The sequence below is a fragment of the Brachycentrus maculatus genome, unplaced genomic scaffold (genome assembly GCF_059751285.1).
Source record: "Brachycentrus maculatus isolate JH-2025_06_01 unplaced genomic scaffold, ASM5975128v1 h1tg000121l, whole genome shotgun sequence".
Classification (NCBI taxonomy): domain Eukaryota; kingdom Metazoa; phylum Arthropoda; class Insecta; order Trichoptera; family Brachycentridae; genus Brachycentrus; species Brachycentrus maculatus.
The window spans coordinates 1,156,658-1,174,900 of record NW_028280874.1 but is presented as its reverse complement, the minus strand read 5'-3'; the positions used below and the strand labels follow the sequence as shown (position 1 = coordinate 1,174,900).

The following is an 18,243-nucleotide window of genomic DNA, read 5'->3' as shown; positions in this document are numbered from 1 at the left end:
TTCATTCGAATTTTTGTTATGTGTCTTAAATCTGTCAAGAATCAAATCACTCTCTGAGTGGAATTATTATTTTTGTATTTTGTTACTCAGAGCCTGTTTTTTTCCGAGCGAAATTGTCAAAACGGGAAAACAAACCTGGCTTTAGGTGTATGTTAATATAGAAAGTTATTAATGTTGTCACTGGGTGATCTTTATGTATACATTTTCAACTAATAAAATACTCTTTAAAAAAAAATGCTGTCTGATTTGTAAAAAATTTATGAAAAAAAAATGAATGAAATGAAAAAAATTCTCAAAACCTTCTGTAATTGTAAAAGGGATGAATTTTTTTCTCATATAAAGGAAAACGAGTAAAAAGAGAGTATAAAGTAATTAAATTTGAGGTTAAGAAAGGTAATTAAATTAGGATGACTTTTGATGTTTTAAAACGATTTTAGAGCGGGTATACAGATAAAATTCTTCTTCAAACCCTTATCCACATCCCAATGGTGCATAGGGCACAGCATCTTATAAATGTAGTGTTATACTGATCGTTAACACATGAAGGAAAACTGATCAGCCCTCCGCTTCAGGTATTCAATAAAGATTACAGTGAAAAAATCACTTATATTTATTTCACCCCCCCCCTGGCAATTGAACCCGGGACTTCCAGAACGGTGGCCAAGCATGCTGACCACTACGGAGGCGAATACAGATAAAACTACAAATAGGAAAATAAATTATGATTTTATTTATTTTTCCTTGGCAATCTATAAGCAGATTTGACATTAACCAATGCTGTTTTCTTTGTTTATTTTTAGTGGCGATTCAAAATCTGTCCTTTGCACGGTGTTCGGGAACATTGCACCTTATCAAAGATTTATTTTGGTCAATTCATTTGATCAGTCAAGGTGATGGGAAGTTTAAATAAAAAAACATTTAAAACATAAACAAAAGTATATTATTATATAATATAAAATATGCGACAAATACGATGGATCATTCCAATGTCAAACATTCATTCTTCACAAATTGTCCAACGCGAGATAAAATTAGTCACTGCACCCGAGCTTCAACACTGAGATATAATCGCGGACTCTGAGATGATCTCCATGACCTGGTCGTTCTTGGCAGCGAATGAGCTGAGGTCTCTCTGCATGGAGTATGCGTCTTCTCCGTCGGCATAGTACTTGGGCTCAATATCCAGGATCTTGAAGTGCAGCGAGTTGGTGTACAGGTTCAGGGCCGCCCGGTTGCTCTTCCTCACGTGGAGGGACACATATTTGGCCTGGAGATCAAACACACGGCATAAGATATATTGCGGAAGATCAGATTTTTGGAGCGCATGAATTAAATTCAAAAATGCGCAAAAACTCCGTAGGTCTGAGGTAAACAAATGTAAATCCAAATCATCAAATGTTCAAGAGAGGCAGTTTTTTAGATTTATAATAATATATATACATATTACCATATAGTGGGTGTACTGGCAAAACACGTTAACTCAAAACATCTATAAACTGGTAAAATATAGTAAGTAGTTTGAAATGTCATATTTATATGTGGTTTTAAAAGTAAATTCAACTTAAAGTTAAATACTGGGTATTTTACGCGGCTAAAAGCTTTAAAAAACACGGATTTTAGAGTTGCCAGTATATCCACATGAGTGTGGCTAAATTTGCATCTACAAATACATACTGCATTTGCTCCATTTTTTTAGTTTTTTATTAATATGTATGGGTAGTATTGGATGGTGAATGTCAAACAGTGTTTAAACCAGCCAATGATAAGTCGTAAGCCATGTAAATACCCAAATTCCTATCACAATATTCTTTATCTATGTTGATATATCAGTAAAAATATTGGTAACAATATTATGTTTGATAATTTTGTATTTCTTCTTCTGACTCTTATCACCAATTAACAGTGCATAGGGCATTCCATAAGATTGATGTAATGTTATTCTGATAATTATAGAAAGGGAAGGTGATCAATCCGGGATAATATTAAACAAATATAAGAGTGGAAAATCCCTTATTTTGGACCCCCCTGGGAATCGAACCCGGGACCTTCAGCACAATATCTAAGCACTAAGTCTACACTAAGGCTCTCCTTGCTATAAAGAAGATATATTTTTTAATGTAACTATTTAAGACAAGGTTCATAGTGAAAACAGTTGAAGGCAGACCTGAAAACATTCGACCATGGCTTGCGAGGCTTGGTTCATGAGTTTCTGCGCCAATCCGAGGCGCCGGTGAGAGCGCTTCACGGCCAGAGATGTGATGTGGCCGTGCTTGTTGTCCTCTCCGTCTTCTTCCATCTTAGCTAGGACATAACCTGCAGGGGGGCCACCATTACAATTGATTACTTATTTGTCATCAACAGTATACATACTACCTTACTATAAAACAAATTACAATGATTAAAGAAAACACTTCGTTTTTTACCACTTGAGTTTTATTATAGACTACATGTTTCAGAAGTTAAACTTCCATCATTCAGGTCTGTATAATAACTAAAATATAAAATTGTTCTATAAATAAGGAGAGGGGAAAGTAAGGGGAAGGGGTTAGTCAAGGAACGGAGTTTGAAAACAAAGGAAAAATGGAAAGCAATGGAAGTGTTTTCTTTAATCATTGTAACATGTTTTACCACAAAGTTAATGCCGAAACAATAAATAAAATATAAAACAAATTTATGATAAATACTAATAATCCAATATAACTCATGCACAATTGATATATACAACCTCTCATAGGCAAAACCTCTTTATTAACATATTAAAGTCAGCAAAATTATAGCATAATATTTTCTTCGCAAAAAAATCATTAAAATAAAATATTAAATGAATTTAACATACTAAGGACGGGAAAGGTATTTCTACCCGTTCGGTCGATGCCGCTTAAGGAGGTGTATTTTTACCTTCTGCGCCGGCCGAATTTCAATGTCAGAAAAGAAGAAATTATTTAATGTTTTTATGTGAATATTATGGACCAATCTCTTTGTTAAGGTCTCAACTATATGTACACAATTATAAAATCCCATCGCCAGTGGTCCGCAGGCGTAAAAAAAACACCCGTCTGAAATGTATTGATAGAAATAAAAATATGTTCTAAGAGCATTTCAAACCTTTTTATTTTTTTAAAAACCAAAATAGTGTTTGGCAATTTTTTTTTATGTAGTAAATCTTTTATGTAGTAGTATCTAAAAACATTAACAATATTGAGATTTTCGTATAACATTTTTGTTGTTGTTGCTCGTAATTAGTTACATACTTGAAAATTGAACAGGATATAATTGATACCTCTTAAAAACAGATATCTCTTTAAAAATGTAATTTATTTATTTTTTAATAACTCCTTTAATTGGAGATATTCCAGATTTGTGAACCAGTATTCGGACACACTCAAAATGTTGTCTTTAAAAACGTATCAATATGTCCTTAAGTGCCAAGATATGAGGTTTTGATCAATTCGGTTGAGAAAAAAAACTGGGAATAACAAGTTTAGTCTGGATGGCGCCTCACCGACTATGTGTCCCTTCTCGTCCTCCGCCACGTAGCTGAGCTGCGGCCAGGACAGTCCGTGGTAGAAGTAGTATTTCATCTGGTAGTTCTCCGGCAAGCACAGCAGGTTGCAGTGCTGCATGTTCATCAGGTCGCCGGGGCGGGCACAGCGAATATTCATCTTGATCTGGCGGGGACCAAATCAAGCGTGAGTCAACACTTACTAGAATTAAGTATAAACTGCAGCACTGGGTTAAACAAGGAAGTTTTCTATTAACCGTTTAACTGCTGAAATTTTTATTTTTCGTAATTATACTAAAATTGTCGACAACTTATTTGCAATAATGTTTCATTTCAAATTAAGTGGACTGAAGGGGGATAAAAAAAGGGTTTTTACATAAAAAAAGCACTTTAATTTTTCGTCAGTATTTCGACGCCGAAAAACGTTTTTCAAAGTATACAAGAGTCAATATATTGCTTCTCAGCAGTCAAATAGTTAACCTTTCCTTCCCGGTGATATGTTTATACTACAACTCGACTCTAAACGAGAATATTGATTTATATCGGTAATACAAAAGACACGGGCTCTTTTTGGATTCCTCCGTAATATGATTACTTATTACATAAAAATATTATAATACAAAGTAATTCACTGGCAACGACAGCAATAAATTATTGGTAGAAAATCGGGGCTAGAATCAACAATACACAAACGTTTCTCAGTGTATGCGTGTGTGCCGTGCTTTGCGTACACGCGCATGCGGCTTGATACGGTTTCCGCCGATCTCCCTTCAGTAGAAGTCATCCATCCTTCGGGATGGATGTGTCATTACGCCAGCTATAGCGGCTACTTGCAAAGTAATTTTTTTTCTCGTTTTCAGATACCAGAGCTAACATTTCAAATTGTTACATTTCAACATCGATTATGGCCAATAAAAGCAACATATAGGAATATTCATATTTTCCCTGTTTTTAAATCACATTTTCATATGGTCTACAAATGCAGCATAGGAAGAATACATATATCCTGGCTTAAAAACTTGTGAGTGGTTTCGCCATAGCACTGCGTTACTGCGTTGTATGCTTGTTTTAGATAGTAAAATTGTGTCGGGCTGTGGTCCCGTGGTTAGTGTCGCAGACTCTCGAGTCAGTTTCTGGATTCGAACCCACTCTACCACAATTTGATACCTATTTCTTATAATGACATGCTTAGGCCTACAGAAAGAGTATGAAATAAAATATTTTTGTAAATAATAAAAATTAAAAAAACAAAATATTTCTCTTATATTAAATAAAATAAATAAACAAAATGGATAGAAACAAAAAGGTGAGTATACTGTCATAATCTCATAATACTTCAAAGGAATTCATTCAGAAATGATGCCAAGTTTCAACTATGTAATACTATTCACTAATACTTGGCGTATTCTAATAGTAATTAGATATTCAGATAACTAATGCACTACTTATGACGCATATTTCACTTATGGTAATCAAATTAAATGCAAAAAATAAAATTACTTTACTTCAATGTTACATGAGAAACACTAGAAAATATCCCCTTCATTTTTTTATTTTATCTTATAATTTGACCAGTTAATTTATTTACATTTTTAATCAATGTTTTACTTAGTAAATACCACTATTTCTTAAAATCTACTGTGACACGTGTTTCGATGCATTCCGCATCATTTTCAAACACCGTAATGATGCGGAATGCATCGAAACACGTGTCACAGTAGATTTTAAGAAATAGTGGTATTTACTAAGTAAAACATTAATTAAAAATGGATAGATTTTACCACAAAGTGACTGCCGAATCAATTAATGAAATTTATTTACATTTTGAGTGTGTCCAAATACTTGTTCACAAATCTGGATTATCTCCAATTAGGAGTTATTTTTTTAAATTATATTTTGACATCTCAACATACATGAAGAAAAAGCCCCGAAAATGCCCAGACTTCCATATTCTTCTTCATCTATGTTGAGATGTAAAAAAATAATATAAAAAATAACTCCTAATTGGAAATTAATCCAGATTTGTGAACAAGTATTTGGACACATTTAAAATGTTGTAAATAAATTAATCTTGGTAAAATTGTAAAAAAACACACTCTGAATGGAAGTATTTCATTTGTAAGAAAATGACATGGTAATATGACTTAAAAGATGTGAATTGACATTTGGATTATGTGTACAATTTTCTTAAGCACATATATCGCTCACTCCTTTCAAGAACGTCATAAATAAAAAATCGTCAATTTTCAGTTGTGCATGTTTTCGGAATTCCCAGAAAATGTACTATATCCCAGCAAAAGTGGCATATTTTTAACTAAATATTTACCCGCTACAGGGCAGAAAGCATTGTTTTTGCATTTTGAAGAAAAGGTATTGTTTAATAGTTTTTTGAAATATACTAAATATTTCTCAAATGGAGAAAAAACCTTCAGGTTTTACCTAAAAAGATCTGTTGCACAGTAAAAAGTTCAATGAGTGGCTTGATATTTATTTTTAATACATTGTATTATATTATTAAACTTTAAAAACGTTCTCCTGAATTATTTTTTTGATTTATGATGTTCTTGAAAGGAGTGAGCGATATCACGGTACAGATTTACATTATTGAGAAATTCCACTATTAATAAATTGTAGTAATTTAACAACCAGACGGCACTATCCAGGTTAAATATAAGGACACAATGAAGAGCCTTATGTGCCAAGGCATGTAGGAAATAAATCAATAAATTTCTGAATTGTATAGCTTTTAGGAGAATAAATTATAACAGAGTAAATAAAACGGATACATATAAAAAGGTAAGATATTAGACTTATACATATATTGTATGGTGTACTGCCAAAAAAATTTGGCAAGAGTCTTTTAGTATCGCTAAAAAAAATAAGAATCCCAGAATACAGAGAACATTGTGCTGCAGTCATTACAAGTCGATCATGTTACTCGAACGCAAGGTAAGGGTGTTTGTGCACTACACGGAATTACACGGAATTATACCGTCCGGCACGTCAGTTAGCATATAAAACGGATGATTGGCTTGGATTGGCTTGTGCTTTTGTCCATCTTTCTTTGGATCGGCGCTCTTGATCGGTGTGTGAACACGTTGCGCGTAAATTCGATCACGCTAAACTGTCGTAGTCGCTTTCATTTTTAAAACCGGACTACTGAATGGTCAAATTCCGTGTAGTGCACAAATGCCCTAAGGGCGTTTGTGCACTACACGGAATTACACAGAATTTAACCGTCCGGCACGTCAGTTAGCGTTTAAAACGATGATTGACTTGGATTGGCTTGTGCTTTTGTTCATCTTTCTTCGGATCGCTGCTCTTGATCGGTGCGTGAACACGTTACGCGTAAATCACGCTAAACTGTCGTCCGGTTTTGAAAAATGAAAGCGACTACGACAGTTTAGCGTGATCGAATTTACGCGCAACGTGTTCACGCACCGATCAAGATCTCCGATCCAAAGAAAGATGGACAAAAGCATAAGCCAATCGTCGTTTTCAAACGCTAACTGATGTGCCGGACGGTGAAATTTCGTGTAATTCCGTGTAGTGGACAAACGCCCTAAGGGTGAAGAACACTTGGGTAGGAATTTAAGTTGACAGGAACTTACAGTTATATGTGGGGATTATCGGGCGAGATCAACCGTGTAACTTTCCTACTCCTTGCGGACTTTTTTCATGCGGCTCCGACTTTCTTTAAGATCAGTAACTGCAGAAGATTCCGAAGTTCCTCCGAGTAGCTCCCGCACAAAGCGAAAGCGGGAAAGAAAGCACTTCCAAACCAAAAACCAGCCTAAAACCCCAAAATCAGCGAATATAATAAACTCCTCAATTATGGACAAGATAAACTACATGTTCATTTACACGATTTAATTAGTAAAAAATAAATAAATCGATCATACATGCTTACCTAACGATACTAATAAAATCAACACAAACAAAAAGACGATGACGGAAACAACGATTAGTACGAGCTCTTGCATTTTATTATAAATATACGCTTATGGCTATCGTGAGAGCGTCACACAAACTACATGTTACAATACGTGTATCATTTGGCAAATGCAAACGGAATAATGTCATCCGAGCTATTGCCAACTCCGTCTACGCCATATTGCCGACAGACGGGGCAAAGGGCTCAGAGATAACCTAATATTTATTATCGCAACTCACCCTAATTATTTTTCCGCTTTTTCTAAATTAAATACTTCATTTGAATTATACTTTTCAGCAAGGTCAATATAAAAACGTAGAGTTACAGAGTATTTCGGCAAATATTACAAGGTTGGAAAAAATATTTTTATTTGAAGTCCGAAAAACCTAAAAGCGGCATGCGGAAGGTAATGCCATAAGCAAAAAATATATTATAGAATTGTCAAATGAAAGCAAGAACCTATATGTACCTAGGGGAAACCGAGGCGGAATGGGGTACCTAATTTTTTATGTGAAATTTGAAAAAAAAGTGCTTGGATTTTGTTTATATTCTCATTATTTAGTTACTTTTGGACAATATTATGTAAGAAAAATATTTTAAAAACTAACATGCAACATAAAATATAATTTTCTTAGCATTTGTTGTTGTTTCCTTTTTAGTATTTTACTGGCTTTTGTTAATTCATATTTTTTCATTCAATCTAGTTTCATTCTTGCCTTTTCTCTTTTTTCTCCTGCTTCTTGTAATTCAGCCTTGTAAGGAGATGTTGCCAAAATTGCTGCTTTCCATCATTTTCATACGGATCTTTTATGTGCTGATTTAACTTTAGGTAAAGGTGTCAAATCTTTAGGTGAAGCACATTCGAAAAAAGTTTTAGATTGTCTAGAACCTGTGAGGGTGTCAGATATCCATGAACAACCAGAACGTTCAACATCAATGTCCACATTTGTAACCTTTTAAATAGGGTGAAATCTTGGGGATTTTAGAAAGGTTACAGATTCTGGTTGTCGTATTTTTCAGGAGTTTTGTGAACTTCTACTAAGGTTATACTCGGTTCTATATTTTCAAATGGAGTAGGATTTTTTTGTTTGTTATTCATTTGTCCAGTAATAACAGTTTCCACAGCTTATTCCATATTTTCTGATAAGCGTTTTTGTCTGTCAGATTTTCTAACCTAATGCCGCATCATATCTTTAAACAATAAATTGTAATAAATAAATAAATTGTTATAAGTCTCATATATCTCGATCAAAAAATAAATAAAAATTCTGGGGTATAATGGGATATCCCTTTCCACCACACCCTAATATGAATGTCGATGTCAAATAAAAGGATTTTAGAAAATGATATTACATGTTATATGTATTTTATTACATGCAAGACTTCACAACGAAACACATGACTAAATATCATTTCAAAAGAAGATTAAAAAATGACACAATATACCTTGGAAGACTACAGCAGCGATTTACAAATGTTGCGTAAATTTTAGTATATTTGGAATATTGCGATATGGTGCAGTGCAGCACTGACACTAACTAAACATAATGAGTTGCGGCCGGCTACTGGTAAAAATAAAATACAATTGTCTTGCATTTTCCACCACCCCACTACAGATGAGAGCCTTTTCCCATTCCGCCCCAGTACTTCGTTCCGACCCGGGTCCCCCTATTTACATAAGAAATTTTAATTTTAACCCTCTCTCAACTAGTATCATTAACAAAATCAGGCGGCAGCCCTTGAGTTGTAGATTTATTAAATCTACTGCTGTTAAGTGATTTATTAACTCTTGTTGCTATTATGTTGGATATCAATAGAGCTGTTATAGCGGATAATGCATACCTCCACCACTTATGTACACCTAAACTTGCGTTAAAGCACAACTCCAGATGCAGTCAGTCAGACTCATACAGTTGATTTACCAAACTGCACCACTCGAGGTAGCTCCAAAGTGGCGACAAATCAATGTGATACAACGATGAAACAATGTGGGTATTTAGATTTTTCTAATTCCTCCGCCATGGAACGCTATATGGGATAACCGGGGATAACAGGTCAGTGGGAGATCAATTAGGTCTGGTCTGGGAGACCAGATCCTGCCCTTTAATTTCAATGGTCTAGATTCTACACTCTAAACATCTATAGTAAAGGAATAAGCCTTAACTACCCATCTCTACTTATGATTTACTCTCAACACCATTGGTCTTAGGTAAAGCTTGATTTTTGCCAATGTCATAATTCATCTCCGAGTTGATTTTCAAATAAAAATTTTGTAAAAGTGATCTTTCATAAATAAAAAAGTCAATATTTAAAAAAAAAGGGATAACCCGCAAAGCTTCTAATAGAGGCTTGTCTGCAGGTAGTAAGGATAGGGAAGGTAAACATGAAAAACACATTACAAATACCCAGACCAATTGAAAAAAATCTTTCTCGAGTTTGATTTTCCACTTTGTAGGAATCAAATCCGTGCCGCCAGTTTCGCAGTCGAACGTGTAGACGTGGGTAGCCAACTACACCACTCTGGCTGAATCTAAAGGTTCCAGTCCATAATGCAGATTTTACAAAATACAGAAAATTTAGTAAAGAAAATCAGAATACTAGCAGCTAATAACATCAAAGTTAGTATAAGGATCAACTGAACGCCACGTTGAAGTTGGCAGGGATTGATGGTGACTGGGAGTCGCGGGCTAGAAACGGAGATGGATGGAGAAGCTCCGTGAATGGGGTTCACAAGGTCTCTGCACGCGGCTACCGGCACAACAGAAGTGACAAGGACACAGAGTGGCAGTGTGTGCTCGAATTATTATGTCCAAAATTGGCATGTTCAGCCACAGTGTACTCATAGTTAGCCCTACATGCTGAAAACAATATACTCGAGCGCAAGTTGGGAGCTATTATTATTAGTTAGGAAAAAAAAACATTGAAGATCGGGAGAAGTTTTATTATATTAGATCTAATAATAAGCATGTCAGATGTGCTATAAAAATTGAATTAATCATCACTGTCATTTTCTTCATCTGCATGCAAATGATCAAGTCGCAGCTGAGACGCTTGCACAGTTTTATCTCCTTTTGATTTGATTGGTTTTATTCGTATTTCTTTTTCTCGTTGTCCTACAACATGTTCCGGATATATAACAATACTATTTTTATAAACAACATTTTTTGGTTCACCCGATGAACTGCCTTTTGGTTTTGTTATAAAGAGTGGCTGCTTGAAAGTCACTTTAGAATCTAATAAAGATGCATCGTCTTCTTGGGGGGGTGGTTCTTTCTGAGCTTCTAATTCGTTCAAGCATAAGGCCGCAGCTTCAGAGTTGCTTCTGTCTGATACATTAGGAACATTTTCGAGGTTGTAGCAGACCCACTTCTCGGGATTTTTTCTAAATCCTGGGACGCCCCTAGATGCTACACACTGAGCGAGAGGCGCTTCTGGGCGCTTGAAAATGCTCTCTTTACCTCTAAATTGCCTCATCTCTGCCCTGGTTTGGCGTACTTGACGCCTGATATTCCTTCTGTCATCGAAGTTATTAATATCACTGGTAGATCTTGTAACAAAATTAGCTTGTTTTTCCGCCTCACTTAGTTGATTGAACAAATGCCTCTGTCTATCTTCGAAGGTTGTCATTTTGATTTTTATGTTGCTTTACTTACGTTTAAATTATGTAAAACAATATCTCAAATGTTATTTCATGTTTTGATTATGTAAAAGTTTATCCCACAAACTATTTAGTATATTTTCTATATATTAGACTGTCTTTCCGTTTAAGACAACACGGTTTGACATTTGACATAACTTTGACACAATCCATAGATACAGTATATAGATGTGCTTAGGCACTCGGCTTAAATAATTGTTTTGGGCCCAAAACACAGGTACCTACGTTTTCCGAATTTGATTTCGAATCAGGATGCACGAAATGCACGAAACCATATAAAACCCACACAATAAATATGTACCTCGAACACATTCGTTTTATTCCAAACTAAAAACATCCCGAATTCAGAAAATAAATGTGTGCTTTGGCTCTCACTTTAAAGTTAATTTAGCATTGCCCGCAAAACTAAAAACCAATGTATAATATAAGTCAGATAGGAGGTATTCACATCCTGTATGCAGGTATATTAAAGTTTTATAAATACACAATAACGCTGTAACATACTCCTGCAGATGAAATATAAATTTATTAATGAATAAAATAATATACTACCCTCTTTTTTCATTTATCTTTATCCTTACTTCTATGGTGCTTCCAGCACTGTATCAGAGTGGTGCGGTGCCAAATCAATCACCAATTACATAAAAGCAAGTTTCTGCACTTTAAATTCTTAGATGTCTTCTTCACGCGCCTTGTCAGGTCCCTCTAATGTTGACGATCACTATGGCAAAGGCTATGCGGTCCTGCGCCGTCCGGAGCAACTCCTCCACTCCTCTTATCCTGATCCAGTCGTGAATTAGAAGTAAGAGTGGCGTTAATTTATACCTCGTAGGTCCCAAGTAAATGGCATTCAACATTTTTTCATCATTAGTTTTAATCAGTTTATTTTAAGCTTGCATTTGCAAGCTCACATTTTTTCACTCGTATCATAACAGTATGTGGAGCAGAGGACAAATGGATTTTTGCCTTTTAGAATGTTTAAATGTCTACCCAGATTTTTTAAATATTTTTTTGGGAACCAGAAAGGGTAAATAATAATATTTGAAAGTTTCAAAAATAAAAATCACTTCATGAAATATATGTATATAATTTATTACTTTAAAACAAGTATTTCACAGTATTCTTTTTGTTTCATCTAAAAAGCACATCTAATGTTTTTGAGAAACCCTTAGAACTGTAATATTTTAAAATTTCTTTCTGGTAACAGTTTATGGCAATATACATTTATCACAATAATAATAACTTCTAAAAGAAAGATTACAGGCATTCCAAAAATGCATTTTTTTAAACTATTATTTTCATTTTGAAATTTTATATAATGTAAATTCTTTTGGTTTGACCAACTTAATATAAAATGCGACTAGTTGTATTATTTAATAATAAAGGACAAATTTCTTTTACTTACAATTACTCGTAAATCATAAATTGACATATATCTTTTTAAAAAGTTATCAAAGTTTATATCATTAAAATCTCAATATTTAAAAAAAAGTATGTAGGTAATATTTAAATTAATTATTTGATAACAAAATCATGTTCTGAATTATGAGTTATTTTTGAAGAAAATATAAATCTATGACAAATATTGTGCTTACTATACAAAATTGGCAAAGGTTTTAAAAAATATCAAATATAAAACAACATCCAAGTTACGAACAACGATTAGAACATACAAAATAAGTCATTAAAAGAAATCAACAAGCAACAATTGTGTTGTTGAAATAACTATACAACAAGAAGAACATTTATTTATGTTTAAAATTTTCTAAATGAATAAAAGTTATGACTACTATATTTGGTTATAAAATTAACACTAAGAAGTTTTCGACAAAACTTGTAATTTTGATAATTCGTTAAAAAAGGATATTTAAAGTCCTGGAGACAAAATGTTTTCTACGAAAGCATAATGATAATATGTATTTGACTATGATTATAATTTTAATTCAATTTAATTGAAAAGCAATAAAGCTTAAATGTTTTTATTTTGCTATCGAGAATTTGATTCAACTATTTTTTGAAATTATCATGCACCATTCACAACGCACTTTAGTTTTGTAGATAAAATAATTTTGTATATAAATTTCGTAAATGCAGAAAAGAAAAATATTTACATATAATTAAAAGATAAAAAATGATTTTTACAGATGAAGCTCATCATTTCGAAACGAAGGGACCAAAGTGCGAAAAATATTTATAATTTTTCTATTCACTAATTTTTCTTATATAAACTGATTCGCGGCAATGTTCCCAAAGTTACGAGTGTGTAAAAATCTGAAATTTCTATCAATTAAAAAAACAGGATTGTCCATAATTAAAAAATGGTCCATACTTAAATTATGGGTAAATTCGAAATAATGAGCTTTTACTGTATGTAAAATATCAGTTAGTTATAAGTAAAACATTATGAGAATATAATGTCACAGTTATTTCAGTCAAAAATACAAACAAATACTCTGAGTAGGCCTTGTCCAAAACAAGAACAGCTGCAGCCTTTATCCTCCAGTTCTTTTTCTTCTTTCAATTTCTTTTTCAGTTTCTTCGCTTCTTTCTTTTTCTCCTTTTTAGATTTTTTAATGTCAATGGTGTGGTTGATAGAATTGTCAGCGCAGGGAGATATTCTAGGAACCGATCTGTCACTGAGGTGCACCGGTTGGACGTGCAAACTCGTCACCCGGGGTGAGGCAAATTTTGTCAACATATCCTCTTGCTCCGCTGAAAATTTTACCGTGTTGTCTCCTTTGAGCCTTCTCAAAATCATATCGCACTCCGCTAGATCCAAGAGCTCACTGGCTGTGGGGCCATTTATAAATTCCTTTTCAGTCATCAAGAGATAACGTACTGAATAGCTCAGCTGGCCGAGAACTTGCCTTCTATTTGACGAGGTCAATTCTTTTTTACATCGTTTGCATTCGCTTATACACCATCTGTTGAGGGCGTTGAAAAGCTCCATTTCGCAGTTGACTTTGAGCGTGTCTCTGGGGGCTATAATAGAAATGTCTTCGAAACTGAGTTCTTCCGTGGCTTCTTGTCGGAGGACGTCGTCGGCGTTTTCGTCTATGAAGAGGAGGCAGTTGTGGAATAGGGAGTCGCACATCTCGGTCATGGCGGCTTCCGCTCCGGTGTTCTCTAGTATCGGGGGGGCGGAGGGAGCCGTCCCGGGCGCGGGGACCCGGCTGCAGAAGAAGCGCAGGTCCTGGAAGACCTCCAGCACGGTGAAGGGGGAGAGGTGAAGGTCGAGGTAGATGACGCATTCCTTCACGAGACCGGGACAGATGTATTTGTGCGCTGCTTCCAGAGTCGCTCTGGCGGTGGCCACTGATGGCAGCTTCACTGTTTCACCATAGAGATACCTTAAAAAAATAAAGATTCATGTTATAGATTCAGCAAATATAATTCTATTCAAAAATCATTTAACAAAATCATAGAGGAGATCACTCCAAATATATCACAGGAAAAAAATCTATCTGTTCTAATCTATTATCTAAACATCAAAAGCTAAACTGGCAGTACCAACCCTAATGTATGGAAGTTGGCAAAAGAAGGATAAAAGTAGACGGAATGCAGTCGAAATGCGATCTCTCAGATGAATGTGCGTTAAAACGATTTATTTTAGAACTACTATAATTTTTTGCCTATTTTTGAGATATCAATAAAAATCTCGATAGGTAAGGTTATGTGCCGAATTGGGAATGCGTAGTTTATGATCTAATATTTATTTAATATGACCCTGGACTGGTACCTCAAGCGGAAGGCTGATCATCTTTCCTTCGTGTATTTAACGATCAAGATAACACTGCTTCTATATGATGCAGTGCCCTATGCACCATCAGGGTGCGGATAAGGGTTAGAAGAAGAAGAAGAAGAAGAAGTTTATGATGTACCTCAGGAGCTGTTCGAACGCCCGCTTGTCGACGTCCTTGACGAGGATGAGCTCGCCGGCGTCGGGCTCGGACAGCGGGCCGACGAGCATGGCGCGGAAGACTGCGCTGGAGGCGGCCAGCACGGCGCGGTGGCCCGGGAAGCGCCACGTGTCGCCGCCCAGCCCGGCCTCGAACGTCACGTCCCGCTGCCGCTCGCTGTTGTACAGGCTCGCGTGGGCGCGCTCCGAGCCGCGAGGGCTCGTTTGGGCGCGCCCCCCGCTCTCGTGCGGGCTCGCTTGGGCGAGCTCCTCGCGGCAAGGGGGGTTGATCACCACCGTCATGGCGGACGCCGGCTCAGGGAGGTGTCGACGAGGGGGCGCTCCACCCGCTCCCGAAAAATGTCACCTGAAATAAGATAATGAATAAATATGATAATTTGCACCTTAACGCCATATCATCTTGTCTATATACATACAGCCCTGGCCATATGTATTAGGCACCCCCTACAGAATTGGTTTATGTCTTTAAATACTGCGACTCTTGGAATTCTTGTAATCTTTTCGGATTGTGTCGCATTTTGATGGATTTTACCTACTATCCCGACCTACGACAATTAGAGGCGTGGTTTATTAGTAATAAATGTAACCCTGAAGAGGGCAACAGGTTGTTGCCGAAACTAGTTGGTTAATAAAAATGTGAGTGGATCAGAACACAAAGTATTTTTATTTCTCGAAATAATAAATATGAAGTCACTTATTGAACTTTTACTGTGCAACAGATCTTTTTAGCTAAAACCGGAATGTTTTTTCTCCCTTTGAAAAATATTTAGCATATTTAAAAAAATAATTAAACAATACCTTTTCTTCAAAATGCAAAACAACACTTTCTGCCCTGTGGCGGGTAAATATTAAGTTAAAAATATGCCGCTTTTGCTGGAATATAGTACATTTTCTGGGCATTCCGAAAACATGCACAACTGAAAATTGAAGATTTTTGATATTTGACGTTGTTGAAAGAAATGAGCGATATATTAAAAACAAACTAAATTCTGAGAAAAAAATCCCATTTTTAAACAAGAACCTGAGTGGTGCATAGTGCCCCTCATTAAATCTATAATTAATCAATAGATTTAAGCTCATTTTTCTTGTAGCACATGCTTGCTAACTTTTTACTTTTTAGTTTTTCATCTTTTTTATGTTTTTAAGTTTTTAATTTTATATAAAAAAAAAAAATTGATTTCTGATAGTCCAGTATTTTTTGCATTTTATATTAACATTATTATTCTTGTTCTACTTATAATACCTATACCCTTATACCCTTTACTATGACTAAATTAAATTGTATACCCACACACAGGCCATGCCTTTGTGGGATCTTTTTTTGTATTTATATTTTTATTTTATTCATATTTTTTTGGATTTGAAATTATGTCAAAAAGAATTTAAAAAAAAACACTCTCTCTTCCATCGCGAGCATTTCGTATTTTTTTTTTTGTACTGGTCACCTAATTTTCAATTTATTACAATAACATAAGTTACCTCTGTCCGATCCGTGGTTTAATAATGTTACGGCGGAGAAGTCCAAGGTACTGGTGGCTCCAGTTCGACTAAGGCGGCCACTGGTCGACTGTAGAATCGACTAAAACAAAACAGATTTTTTTAAAGAGAGATGTATTTGTTTACAAAGCTTCTTTCGTCTCACAATAGATGTCTCTAGTGAAGTTCTAGTGATTCAAGCACAATTTTTCGAAATTGGATCATGTATATATGGAACTTCCAACAATTTGAGTACTGTGGTTGTCAATCATGGGTAGAATTGGTGAATGTTACACGTGTGTGAAATGAACACTTAAGCCTCCCTATGACTTCCATATTCTTCTTCATCTATGTTGAGATGTCAAAAATAATATGAGCAATATTTGTGTTATTATTATTTACAAAAATACTTCATTTTCATACTGTTTCTGTGATCCAAAAAGGCTCATTGTTAAAAAAAGGTATCAAATTGTGGTAGAGTGAGTTCGAACCCAACTCTGACTCAAGAGTCCGCGACACTAACCACAGGACCACAACCTGAGGTAAAGGAATCTGTCGTTAATTGCATGAAAGCAAGGTGCTTTCATGCAATTAACGATCAAGTTTACACTACGTCGATACGATGCAGTGCCTTATGCACCATTGGGTGCGGATAAGGGTCAGAAGAAGAAGTCGCTGTCGATTTTGTTAAACATAACGCAGCGGGCTGCGTTTACATTGATTTTAAGCGTGGTATACAAAGATACGGTTATTAATAAAAAACGTACGCTTTTGATTAGGATTACGTATTACGTAGGATACGTGGGTGAAGATTTGCGTAATTAATTAAAATATATCGTAGTCGTACAGGAGAAAGTGACCAACTGACAAAATGTAAAATGTTCAGGAGGGCCATTTAAGTCACTGTTACTTGGCAATAAAATAAACATCACTGCAGTTAGTCATTTTTTATACTTCTAATATATTATTCTTCCATGTTTAAAATCCTTTGGGATTTTTTTCTGGGCAATATTATGCTAGTAAGATATCAAATAGTCAATGATCATGTTTTCGTAAAAAATGCACTTGGTCACTTTCTCCTGTATGACTACGATATATTGGATTATATAGAATTATTTTCAAATATATAGAATTCATTTCTTATCAAAACTAAATATTTATTTCTTAGGAAAACTTAATTATTAAATACAAAAACGGTATTTTAAGCAGAATATTTAATTAAGTCAAATGTTATCTGGGTTTAAAAAAAACTAAGTTGCGATTTATCGAATTTTGGGCCTTAAGGTTTTTAACAAGATTGTACTACTACTACTACTACTACTACTACTACTACTACTTCTACTACTACTACCATCACGCCGTTTCCCCACAGGGGTAGGCAGAAAGGATGGAAAGCCACAATCTTCTGTCCTGACATACACTCATCGCATCCTTCACATCCATACATCTAGTCATACATGCCCTCCGATTAAGCATACTTTTGACACCACCAGATTTTAGGTTCTGATTGATCTGATCGTGCCAAGTCTTTTTCGGCCGTCCTCGTTCTGTTTTTCCGCTCACATTCGCAACATATATTTTCTTAGTATTACCGTTTTAATCCAATATGTATCTAAAGTCTTTACTAGCTATAAGACTAAACATTTACGAATAAATATTGCCTCATTTCGAATAGTTTTTCATAGCAGGTATCTTGCTACGAACTACTAATTACTCGAGCTTACCTCGAACCTAATCATATTTATTTACCTTTA

General features: G+C 35.2%; 3 protein-coding genes across 6 annotated transcripts in view; all 3 read right to left on the bottom strand.

The window, feature by feature from the left end:
• Nucleotides 1-917: 917 nt before the first annotated feature.
• On the bottom strand, nucleotides 918-7,852 carry vnc (GNAT family N-acetyltransferase vnc). Of its 3 annotated transcripts, XM_088259924.1 has the most exons (5): nucleotides 7,676-7,852; nucleotides 7,114-7,295; nucleotides 3,503-3,668; nucleotides 2,165-2,313; nucleotides 918-1,267 (listed from the first exon to the last, which is right to left on the bottom strand). In XM_088259924.1, exons 3-5 carry the CDS (start codon nucleotides 3,660-3,662, stop codon nucleotides 1,052-1,054), a joined length of 525 nt encoding a protein of 174 aa, XP_088116050.1. In that variant the 5' UTR covers nucleotides 3,663-3,668; nucleotides 7,114-7,295; nucleotides 7,676-7,852; the 3' UTR covers nucleotides 918-1,051. The 3 variants fall into 3 exon arrangements, with proteins under 3 accessions (XP_088116050.1, XP_088116051.1, XP_088116053.1); XM_088259925.1 differs by lacking the exon at nucleotides 7,114-7,295; XM_088259927.1 differs by lacking the exons at nucleotides 7,114-7,295; nucleotides 7,676-7,852 and adding an exon at nucleotides 7,413-7,565.
• A 2,504-nt stretch (nucleotides 7,853-10,356) lies between these two features.
• Nucleotides 10,357-11,230, bottom strand: LOC148309557 (uncharacterized). Its single transcript, XM_088259936.1, has one exon. It carries the CDS (start codon nucleotides 11,061-11,063, stop codon nucleotides 10,428-10,430), a length of 636 nt encoding a protein of 211 aa, XP_088116062.1. The 5' UTR covers nucleotides 11,064-11,230; the 3' UTR covers nucleotides 10,357-10,427.
• A 935-nt stretch (nucleotides 11,231-12,165) lies between these two features.
• LOC148309556 (BTB/POZ domain-containing protein 6-B-like) overlaps nucleotides 12,166-18,243 on the bottom strand; it is a 41,335-nt gene continuing 35,257 nt past the window's right edge. Inside the window, exons 2-4 of one of the 2 annotated variants that reach the window (XM_088259919.1) lie at nucleotides 16,493-16,592; nucleotides 14,976-15,359; nucleotides 12,166-14,444 (exon numbers count right to left, since the gene is read on the bottom strand). In XM_088259919.1, the coding sequence (XP_088116045.1) occupies nucleotides 13,523-14,444; nucleotides 14,976-15,295 (1,242 nt within the window). In that variant the 5' untranslated portion in view covers nucleotides 15,296-15,359; nucleotides 16,493-16,592 and the 3' untranslated portion in view covers nucleotides 12,166-13,522. The remainder of the gene's footprint in view (nucleotides 14,445-14,975; nucleotides 15,360-16,492; nucleotides 16,593-18,243) is intronic. The other variant, XM_088259920.1, reaches the window with a different exon arrangement.